At 38.4% G+C, this 12,151-nt stretch overlaps 1 protein-coding gene across 2 annotated transcripts in view; it reads right to left on the minus strand.

Moving 5' to 3' along the window:
* Window positions 1-2,113: 2,113 nt before the first annotated feature.
* BRIP1 (BRCA1 interacting DNA helicase 1) overlaps window positions 2,114-12,151 on the minus strand; it is a 48,754-nt gene continuing 38,716 nt past the window's right edge. For both annotated transcript variants that reach the window (XM_014881185.2, XM_088176848.1), the window contains exons 17-20: window positions 9,069-9,181; window positions 7,568-7,650; window positions 5,323-5,613; window positions 2,114-4,628 (exon numbers count right to left, since the gene is read on the minus strand). In XM_014881185.2, the coding sequence (XP_014736671.2) occupies window positions 3,817-4,628; window positions 5,323-5,613; window positions 7,568-7,650; window positions 9,069-9,181 (1,299 nt within the window). In that variant the 3' untranslated portion in view covers window positions 2,114-3,816. The remainder of the gene's footprint in view (window positions 4,629-5,322; window positions 5,614-7,567; window positions 7,651-9,068; window positions 9,182-12,151) is intronic.

A 12,151-nucleotide genomic window follows, 5' to 3' on the forward strand; every position in this document is an offset into this window, starting at 1 on the left:
TCTCCTGAGCTCTGTGATTCCATGTCACAGGTTCTGCACCAGGGATGGGATGACACTGATCAATTCAGGGAATGAATGGAAGGTTCCTGATGACATTACCCAAATCTTTGAGGGTTCCTGATGAGATTACCCAAATCTTTGAGGGTTCCTGATGACATTACCCAAATCTTTAAGGTTCTTTTGGGAAAACAGGGAGGTAAGAAATGCTCCCACGACCTGGGCCTGCCCAATGTGGGCTTTTCTAACTCCAGAATATGGAATATTTCCCGTTCTCCCTGAGGCACAGGTTCGGTTTGCTGAAGAGATTTTTGTCCTTTCTTGGTTTTATCAGATCCAGACTGTTTAAATATGAAGCATCTCTAATTGTTTCTGCATGTAACTGATGAGAATATCTTGTAATTAGGTCATTATCACACATGGCCCAGTGGCCTGAAGATGAAGTTTACTTTTAAAAAATAGAGTTGCTGTTACTTTTATCAGCTTTTAGACATTCCCAAATTAAAGTGTCTCACAAAAACACAAATCATTTCCAAAAACCCACTTGGTACAATGTGTCACAGCAGACTAAAACCAAATTAATACAAGGTAGGTCACACATTGAAGAATAGCAGTGGAATTATTTGAATTTTCAGTCAGACTTTTGATAGTTCCATGCAAACATGCACAGGATTCATTGAGTTACTGTGCCAAGGTATTACCAAACTTCTCACAGCAACTGGTAACAAATTAACACCTAATCCTGGGAAGGAGCAAACCCCAATGAATGGACCACTATGCTCCAAATAATTCCTTCCAGCCTCCCATAATGGCAGAAATTGCCTTCAGTTAACCCTCAAATATCAGATTGAAGCTCAAGACAGGTCAGTGTGGCAGGACCACTGAATGGAGAAAACTGCCAGAAAAAAATACATTTATTTTAAATAATTCTTCTTGTCACAACTCTGCCCTCAAAGGCTTTCTGCAGGTCTCATAACTCATTTATTCAGGTACCAAATCCAGAGGAGAAATGAACCAATTATTCTAAAATATCCCTGTGAGAAATCCCATCCTTCCCAAATGAAACAACTGATCTTACCCTGTGCTTTGGGCAGGATTTCAGCTCCACAGACAACACAATAAAGTCCTTTCCTGCAAGGCTGCTTGACTGTTTCCTTCTAACAAGGCAATGCACAAATGCATGGAAATATTGGTTTGCATATAGTAATGATGCAGATTGAAGCATTTAAATATAAATAAAATTAAATCAAAACTGCTTCACAGAAATACAGTACTTGAAATACTCATAGGAGTCTGAGTCGATGTTTATCATTTATATTAGTTAATAATTCAATATACACCATGCTAAAAATATTTAACCCTGTTATATAAAATAGGAGGGATTTTACAGCCTATAACACTGCAGGCTATCAGTTTGTTGGGAATTTTGCAAAGCAGCCTGGGATGGATGGTGCCTTTGTGCTTCCCACAAGAAACAAAAGTATCTATTGAGTGTGTAAATCAGAGCTCTGCAGAACAGGAAGAAACGATTTCATTGTATTATTTCACTTGAAAAATAATAGAATAAATGATTTTTAATTCCCTTGCACCTTAGCACTCAGAACAGGTATTTAATCCAGGGGTGTGGTACCTTTCTCTCTCGGGAGGAGCCACTTTGCCTAAGGGCACCTTTCCTTCTGCTGCATCTCCTCTGAACTTTCAATCCTTGAATAAATTCAAGATGTTGTTATTATTTTAGGCAATAGAGAATATACTGAGCTGTTATATCAAAGCAGGAAAAGCATTTTCAATGTTTTAGCCTGGATAGATGTGATAAATCTAAATAAATAATTCTAAGAAATTCGGTTTATTGACTTCCCTTCCATCTGCAGAATGGGCAGCATTTAATTCTGAGAATCACCTTAAATATATTCCCCATAAAGAATATTCTTACCTCTAACACATCAAATTACACACTTATTAAATATAAGGACAAATTAAGAATGAATTGACACCAAAAGAAACACTCCACCCCTTCCCTTCCAAACCCAGCAGAACACAAAGGGGTTTTTTTTTACCTGTTCATTTGAGTTTTTAGAGGACAGAAATTTTTTCAAGAAATCACAGTATCAAGTGCTGATGTTTCAACAGATATTTTATAAATAATGGCTAATCTGATATATAAAGTTTAAATGAGTGTGATTTGCCTTAAAGGATTTCTGATCAAAGCAAGAGACACCACAAGCTCAAGAAAAGAACAATCTGCTCCAGATAAAGAAAAGGAGATGGATTTTCTTCTCTCCCTTTTTTTAATATTATGGATTTAAAGACAGACAAATCTCCTGAAAGACAAATAAGAGGCTGTGGATGAGCAGACAAGTCACAAAGCTGAAGTGATTTCTGTTCTCTGCTCACACACACAAAAATTCAGAGTGGTTTGCTGCAGAGGATTTGTTTTAGGAAAACTGAGGGTGGAAACTCCTGAGGATGAAATCAATGATTGTGGGGATGTGGCTGCACAGAACCTGCCAGGACAGCTCTAGAGGCTCTACCAACAGCAACTGCAGTATTATTTAATAAAAATTAAGAATATCTCTCTTTAGATGTGTCAGAGGTTTTCAATACTGGAATTACTAAATTAAATGTTGATAAACCAAAGTGAAATTCAGGAAACCTAAAACCAAGGAAACTTGATCATCAATATTGCAAAAATTGAACCAAATGCTTTATGTCAAATGCTGCCAGTTAAAGAAATTCAAATGCAAACGGTGCCCAATTTCATAAAGATGAATTTGTTGTGTAAAAAAAGGGCACAATTGAGATCCTACTGATATGAGCATGTTCACAGCTCTGTAGAGATGAATTTCTATGGAAAATGACCAATTACTAATTTAATTTTTACTCTCAAATAAAAAGTATCAATACCTATGAACCAATCTTTAGATTGCAAAAATCCTGCATCTTCAGGTGAGTGTAGGATGGAAATGAACAATGTTTTCTTGAAAAGTCAGTATGTTTTATTACAGAAAAATCCTGGCTGTTTTCATTGCAGTAAATGAAAGAAACATTAAAATACTTAAAAAAAAAAAAAATAGACTGGGCAAGATTCAAAGAATTTTGTGTACAATTTACATTCTATATGTTACATGTAAAAAGTGCTTGCAGGATATACAAATGAGAACAGCTTTTGACATGAATAAACACAGAATCCAAGCAACAGAAATTAGATCCTCTCACAAAAGGAAAATTTAAAGAAACCTCAATTTTTTCTCTGAAGAAGCTTCTCATCTTCATCAAATATCAAAATGTGCACAGTTCCTGCTGGACATTTTGATGTAAGAAATTGAAAAGGGTCAAAGTACTGAAGAATGCACCTGGTTTGGTATTTAGGCTCAATCTATGACTTGATCTGCAAAGACACTGTTCTAGATGTTTTACTAAAAAACCCCAATCTAACAAATGCAGAAAACCATAATTTGGTTATATGGGTGTTTTGATTTCTGAGGAAAAACCCCATTATTTGACTGTATTTAATGGTGGCTTAATTAAATGTGGAATGGACAAACCAATAATTCCAAGTCAGATCCTACTTGGGTTCTATTCAGAATTTCCAGACATGATGTCCTTTAGCCATCAAGTCAGGATGAAGAATTTTCATTTTATCTCTAGAAAACTGCCCATTGCAAAACTCTCCCAGTGAAAACTCCAAAAACATAAGAAGAAATAATAAAATATAAAAAGAAATGGAGCCTGAGGAAGCTTTTGCTCCATGAGGAGAGGGAAGCTGTGGCTGCCCTGTGGTGTTTTGAGGGCTGCTCACCACAATTCCCCCACAGAGTGTCACCAGGTGCCACTGCTGCCCAGCAGGAAGGATGACACACCTTTATTTCGGGGTCTGGAAAGGCTGACTTTCCTTTTTGGGGTCTCCATCTCCTGAGATTCTCCCTGCTCTGCTCCTGCTGCAGCTGCCACCTCCACAGCACCACCTGCCCTGTCCCTGCTCCTTGCATTTTCCAGAATTCCAGGGGGATTTCTGCCAGCCCCAGCTTTTTCAGCCACTCTCTGTGTTTCTGAGGTGTTGGTGCCAAAAAGATCAGCAGGGACTGTGCAGTTCCCACATTCCACCCAATTCCCAGTGCTACAACAGGCTGGAAGTGGGGGTTCAGTTCTCTGCTCCTCTGGCTCTTCATCATCATAGAGTTCAGGGGTGAAGTAAATGCTTTCATCCTCATCCTCATGTAAAGGTGAGGGCTCAGCTCTCCCTGCTGCTGGAGTTTCCTTACCAGGATGTCCTTCAGCAATTGCAGCCTCAGCATTTTTAACTGAAGAATGAGTTGTTTCCAAACATGATTCTGGTCCACTTGGTTTCTGTTCTGCAATTAATGATGATTGGCATTGATTTAAATGATCAATGAGGTCACCAGGCCCATTCCCTTGCTCCTGGCTGCTGCTTGTGGCCCTGCAGTTCTTGGCTACAGGGGTTGAAGTCAGTGGTTCAGAGCAGCAATTCTCTTCCACAATATCAGCATTGGTCCAACCATTCATTTTTTCTGTCTCTGTTTTCATTTCTGGCATTTTGGGGATGCAGCCTTTATGTTTCCTTCTCTGTTTTACATGGTGAGAATGACCCTCTGCATCAACTTGCTGGTCACCTGTGACAAATTGAAAAAAAAAATAAAATTAATTGTATTTGATTTACAGCATATTTATCACATGAGAATTATCACTGTTTTAGAAGGTTTACAGTGATTTTACAACATTCATTCAAAACAAGAAGACAAACAAAAGCCCAGATGTTTTAACCATCTTTGCACATGAATTGTCTTAAATAAATGAATAGATTAACAGGCACACAAAGGCAGAGTATGACTGGATTTGAAATTTGTAATCTTTTATTATTGTGCTCTTTCTTGATTGAAATGAAATCAGCACCTTTCCTAAAATTTAGGGATGGATTTTACTTGTGAAGCTGGAACTAGAGGAGAGCACATGGAAGGTGTCTCACAGCAATGTCTAAACAACAGATGCAGCTTGAACCAGGGCTCAACTTGCACTAATGCTAACCTTGGTGTGTTTCAAATGTATTTTAAATTATCTTCATAATGTTCAATGGAAAAAGAAATTAAAATGAAAACATTTTGATTGTACTATAAACTTATCAAAGATTATTCTTTTAAGACAACCAGATGGAAGGAGAATTAATTTCAGTCTGTTGAGCACAGCTCCTCCACATTTGTGAATAATTATCATTTTCCACTATAGCACTTCTGTAATTTTCAAACACATTTGTTTCTTCCTGAAAAGATGCAACTCCACATTTGAAATTGCCAGTGGAAATGAACATACTTCGTGTCACTGCTGCCATGCCGTCACTTGGCTGATCCCACGCTGTGGGATGAACGGAGCTGATGGTTGCAGTCACATCAACTTCTGAGCCCAAATTCTGCTCCTGGCTTTTAACAGACACATGTGGGGACAGAGGAATGGTGGCCTCCTGTTGAGAGCCCTGTGAGAGGTCCGTGGCATGAGCAGGATCCGCAGCCCCCTGGTTCCTGAGGGCGAAGGCGTGCAGGGATCGCAGGGCGCTGCTGAAGCTGCCGTGGTGCTGGATCTGCTGCCGGATCCACTTGGACAATCCTGGGGGGAACAAACAGCTCAGTCTGGTGGAGTCACTAAATCAGGAGCTCCTCTGAATCCTTCAGAGACACATCACAATGCAAGGATTGAATGAAAGCCTTCAGAAGGAATGAGTAAGGGAATAAATAGAGTGAGTAAATAAATGGAATAAGTTTCAAGTGCTTTTAGTGAGTAAAAGGCCTTAGATGCCACAGAAGCAGTACATGTTCTAGTAAAAGCTGAAAAACATGCTCGTGTTTCCTCAGAGGCTCCAAGAACCCAGCTTCAGACATAACAGAGTAAGAATATTGCTTCCATTTTTCAGTTAGAACAAGACAGACCATGTACATAGTCTATAAGCAGCCTGGTGTGCTAAGAACCAGAATTCTGACAGGTTAAGGAGTGGCTGAGTTTGTGTCTTAGCTGGTTGGAAAGTTTCTGTAAAAGAACTTGCATTGGGGAGAGCTGGGGCTCTATGCCATGGCTTTATGCCATTGCATTTTGCCATTTGCTTTTAATGCCATGTGCTTTTTGCCACTGCTTTACTTTGTTTTTGCCTTTGAGACTGATGTGCTTCTACAATAAATAACTTTATAGCAACTATTAACTTGCTTGGCTTTTTATACAAGAAAATAACCTGACAGTGTGGGTGCCTCAGAGCACCCAGAGGTTTCCTAAACCTCACATTTGGTGCCCCGTGTGAAGAGGTCTAACCTCCCACATTCCAAAAGAACAAACACCTTATTCCAAAAGAACAAACACCTTATTCCAAAAGAACAGCACCTCTACCAGGTATTTCACAGCAATAAACAGCAGCCTAACAGTGCAAATATTTCTGTGTAGGTATAGACTCAAAGATTTCAAGAATTTGCTCACGAAGCTACAACAATTCCTCCTTTACAGGGCTGGGAATTTGATTTATTTAATGGCAGTATTCTGACAAGGAAACGAAAAATATCCTTTTTCTATTAAGAGCCTTTCCCTTTTTCACTAGTCTTCTTTTTAGGTTCAAACTGCTGCCTTGCATGAACATCATTATATTTATTTGATGCCTGGGTGTTCATTCTGCTTGTTATCATGAATTATTTAAAAGCAACTTAAACAGAGCACAGGTATTTATTATCATATTAACAGGGTCTAATAAAAATTTGAATATAATGAAGCTTTTACAACTTTATGTCAGATTAAGTAACAGTAACTCAGAAAGAATCACAACTGTTCTACAACTACAAGTTTTATTATAACCTATCCAAATAATATTTAAAATTCTTAAATATCTGATATCTTGAGCATAAAAGATTTTTAGGTGATATTGGAGCACACAGAGGTCAAGTAAAAACTGACTGCCTCGATTTTAGAAAGTGGTTTTGAACCCATTTAAATATTCTTTGAATATTAATTAAAAAAAAAAAAAGCAACCAAAAAAAACCTGAAACCCACAACAACAGAGAACTTCACCTTTCTGTGAAGTTTGACTTTTTAGAGAAAGAAATCTTACCAAGTCTTGAACATACGGATTATTTGTGCTCCTATATGAATTTCTTGTGTTTACTTCAATAATTTTGATGAATTTTTGGACACCAGAGCAGGAGCTGGACTCAACTGCAGCAGCTGAGCTCCACCTGCTGACTAAGGCCAGCATGGGCAGGTGAGCCCAGCTCTGCCCAGCAAAAAGGGCAGGAACAAAGCTAAAAAAACATTCCTAAGCAGCTTATTTTCTAATTTTGATTTTTTCAAAGGTTGTGTGCAGGATCTGCTTTATTTCACCTGCATTTATTTTTACCCAGTATAAAACTACAAGCAGCAAATCCTTTTTTGTATATTGAATATTCAACAGTTCAATTTCTGTTCCATGGCTGTGGCACATTCTGACCCTTCCTACTCACCTGTATTTGTACAAGCACATTTCTGTAAATCCGAGTTTTCAGTATTTTTCAACATTAGGAAGTTTCCCCAGGAGATTTTCAGCCCTTACCTGTTATGTATTTATTTGGGTTATTCCTGAAGCGGTCGTCAACTAAAATAAGAGCTCCCCAGTCATTCCTGTGCCTTATACACCTAAAAGGGAGGGGAAAAAAAAGAGTGTTTATAGAATTAGAGAGAACACAGCAAAAATGTGTGGGGATTAGGAAACAGAGATTGCTCTGAGTCAGTTGGAATATGCAAAATTATACAGGAAGTGCTCTTCTACTGTATGCACCAAAAATGGGTATGGATGTCACAGAAGCTTCAATTTCCATCAGCTGTTGAGTTTACATGAAAACAGCTAAATTAAAAATAAAACACACAAATATTCAACAGCCAATCAAACCACATCATTTGTCTTCCTCTCTTAACTAAGCAGTGTAAATATTACAGAGCTTCCTGCCAGCTGGGTGGAATGTTGTGGTTTTATCAAAATCCTTCCCCACATCTCAGGTCAGCAAGGCCTTTGGCTCCTGGTTTTAGAAGGAATTTGTATCTTTATGTCAGAATGGAAGCCTATTTTCTCCATTTAACTTTACACATCCAACTGATAAATTAAACAATAAGTAATTGTCACTCGAACTTGATTTATGTTCTTCAAGCTGATTTCACAGTTATTATTTCACTACTGGTATTCCACAACTGAGAGCTCTCTTAACCTGTTTTAATTAATGCTCTTTGATGCCAAAGAGGAATTTAAGAAATCAGGCCTGTAACAACAAGAATCCACAATGAGATTTCATAATGCTACAATTTCTCTCCATTTTCTCTCTAAGCCTTCATTTATGTCATCACATTTGCATTAGGACTAATTCAAATAAGGAGATTTTTCCAGCTGATGTTTCTGTGGCTCCATGACAAATGCACAGCACCTATGATAGATATGGATGACAATTCTAATCTTTATTTATATGATAAATTTTGTTGAAGGAGGATGAATTAATTCTACCCTGTTAATAACATTTGGGGGAATTTTTTCCATCTAGGAAAGGGAAGCTATACCACTTCTTCTAAATCTGGGAAGAGATCAGTGAGCACAATAATTGAATTGACCTTTTGCAAAGGTCTGAAAAACCCCACTGCTATTTCTCCCTTTCAAAAACACTTGTAGGCTAAATATCAAACAACTCTTCTGAGCCCACTGAGAGTGTCAACAATTAGTGCCTGGGAAAAGTCCTAAGGATCTCCATTTGCTTTAAAGCTCAAGAACTATTTGTATCTGTTTGTGGGTTTTTTTTCCTGTATATCTGGACTATGAGCAATAAAACTTCAACTAAACTGAAGTGGGTTCTGAATGTAAAACAAAATCTCTGAATGGTAACAATGCTCAGGAGCACAACAGGATGAAAAGCAGAGAGCTGTCAGCACAGAACAGCTCAAGAGACAAAATTTGCAATATGAGAGGTTTGGCCTCACTTACCCCTTCGTCCTAAAAGTGGGGAATAAATCCTTAAAGATCTCCCTAAAAAAAGTTCTACACATTTATATCGTTTTAGTTATGTTTATCTCACCTTCCCAGGGCTTGGTTGAGAGCTCTGTAAGCTTGAATTTCATACCACTGACTCCCTGATAAAAGGCCTCTTGTACTTTTGTGCTGGTCATTGTACTTCCTCTTTAATTCAACCTAAGAAAGAAACCATCAAAAATTAGGTTTATTAATGCTGTTAAAAAGGGGAAAACAAGCAAACATCGATTAGATAAGAGAATATATAAATTGTGATTCAGTGTTTCAACTCTTTATTTTGTACACTAACCAATTCTGGCTTCTAAAATTGCCCTTAGCTGTGATCTGTTCCAATCATTTAAATGTATTGACATGAGCACCACACACTCATCCAAACCTCTGTGCCAGTGGCAGAAGGATAAACTGTTCAGACAGGTGAAAAAAACCCCAACCCAGTAGAGGCAGATGGACTCCAAAGCCCAGATTTGTTGGTTCTTCCCAAAGGAAATGTCTCCCACTGGAGTTCTCCATCCTTCCCTTCATCACCAAACCCAGAGCTGGCACCAGACCCTGCTTTTCCCAAGGCAGGGTTAAGAAAATCCAATTTTTCTTCCTCTACAGAAGCTGTAAAAGAGTTTTAGAGACAGAGGGGCCTCTCCAAGGACCAGGATCAGACAGCAAGCAAAATTCCCAGCTTGGCATCACCTCCTGAGGTTTGGAAATGTTTCACTGGAGATGAGGCAGGGAAAAACATTTTCTCCTTTTTAAAAACACATCCCTGATGCTTCAAAATGTGGAATGAATTGCCCAAGAAATCCCCTGCCCCCCCTCCCCAATCACATGGATAACCACACACAAGGCCTGCTCTGAATTGGAACAATTTGCATTAGAACATTATTTATATCAAAAGGATTTATTCTTGTTATTCAGCGAGGGGAACTGAATTTTTATTTTTTTTTTTAAACAAGCATAAAACTACACCAAAAAGGGTCTTTCTGTTGCTCTTTTGTACAGTATTAACCTTTCTAAACTGACAAGTGAAAGGACACGCTTCAGGAGAGAAAACAGCAGACTTCTAACCTCTTCTGACAGGTAACTTTCAAGTTGCATTTGGATAAGAAATTTTATTTTATGTACTTATGCCCTTTAAATTGCCTGTCAAATTTACAAATTCAATCTTTACAGCCAGAAAGTAAATTCAGTTTGATTTCACAGATTTAATATTTGTTCCAGTCACTCAGAATGTACTGACTGGCATGTGAGGTTTCCTTTGTAATTTTCCAAACAGAAGATGATTCCTTCTGAATGGTTTATGAACATTAAAACGTTCCTTAAAAAGGGATTTGGCTTTATCTGTGCATTTCTACAACCTGAAATCCTACCTGGAGAAAGAAAAGGGTACTGCTCACCTTTGGAAATGAGGAATGATATTGGAAAAGTTCACTGAAGCCTTTCAAACAGAACCATTGACAATATATCCTGGGTGTGCTTTGCACTTGTCTTCTAGTCTTGGGCAGTTTTATAACAATTTGTTTTTTGGAAGAATTTTGTTATCAGTGAGGTTCTGGCCATTTGGAACAAAAGGAGGTTTAGCAGCCCCTTGCTTTGCTAGCAGACAGTGCAAACAGTGTTGCAATAACTGCTCCTGTGCCTTATGCTGAAAAATGACATTATTTTAAAATATGTCCACAAACTCACTGAAGTAGCAGTAAAATGCAAGCCAGTCAGGTCATCTAAATAAAATACATGACTTCCACATTCTTCTAATACATGTCAGTGTTATCAAGTTTATTCTTGTATGCACACCACCAATGACATTTCATTGCTCAAATTATATAAACCCCATTTTTTAATATAAAACCCCATGAGTCTGGGGGGGGGGGATTTAACTCCAAGCCCTTGCTCTAAGTGTGTAACATACCTCTAAAACTTCCTTATATTAATTTTAGAAGTGTTAGCAAAAAACAAGCATTTCATTTTCTCCCTGGCCCAGCAGAGATGATGCCAACGTGCATTGCTGTGAGTTCAGTTTGCAGGGGGAGGCTGCTGCAGGTAAAAGGCCAGGGCCTGTCATTTTAATGCAATCAGAATCTATTTCATTGTGGAACTGCTGCATTCCCCCCCATCAATCCCACAGCAGATTCAAGCTGACATGTTACATATGTGAAAAAGCCAGTGCCTCCTGCTAGCAAATATCCACAATGTGCAGGAAAGCACAGGCTAGAAGGGATTAGTTAAAATGTCAAAAGACAGCCTTTTACTTTTACCTGTTCATCCTTAAAAACATCCTCAGAGCTCTGGGGCAGGATTTGCAGACAAAGAGCTGCACAAGGCCCCTGGCAAGCTGTGCCATCCTGTAGCTGTCACCCAGATTAGGCTTTGATCAGTCTGGGAGGTCACAGGCTCACTGCAAGCTCCCCACGTTCCACCTGCACAGCTCTCCTGGCTTTTAATGCTTAATTAGTTCGACAGCTTTCACTCTGCAATATTAACTGGGAAACAGCAGCCAAAAAAGAGAAATGCCATGAACAATTTTTTGGTTTTTTAAAGGTTTGGAAAGATACTTGGAGGCAGTTTGTGCTGCAGCTCAAGTGGATTTTTCAAAGAGAATTAGCAATAGAGGTTTTTCTCCAATGACAACAACATTAAATGGCATTTGTTACATTCGATTTCAAAACAAGTTACCTGTGGTGATATTCCTTCATGTGAAGAAACTCAGACTTATTCAGGATATAAATTGATTTATGCTATGTTGACCATGGGTTATAAGAATTAGCTCATGGCACAAAGCTGGGAAAAGGAACTCAAAAACTACAACTTGATTTTGACCCCCAAAATAACCTGCAAATTCACACACAGAACCTGCAGCCTTTTAGCAACACACCAGGCTCAACCAGGTTTATTCAGAATGAACAAACAGTATTTAACAGCAAGGTACACAAACATCAATCTATTATGGACCAATTATTTCTAAAGAAAAATCAATCAGAATACTGTAAACTGATTTATCACTGCCAGTACCACAACATGAAGTTTAAGTGGGCTAAGCCCATTTGTTTATTTTGTGCAATTTAAATCAGCAAAATGAACTGTGTTTGATTTTACTTCACCTGGCAAACTTTTGAGGGGTATTTTTACTGCTTTACTTCA

Source organism: Sturnus vulgaris, chromosome 21 (assembly GCF_052056855.1).
Source record: "Sturnus vulgaris isolate bStuVul1 chromosome 21, bStuVul1.hap1, whole genome shotgun sequence".
In the NCBI taxonomy this organism is placed as follows: Eukaryota; Metazoa; Chordata; class Aves; order Passeriformes; family Sturnidae; genus Sturnus; species Sturnus vulgaris.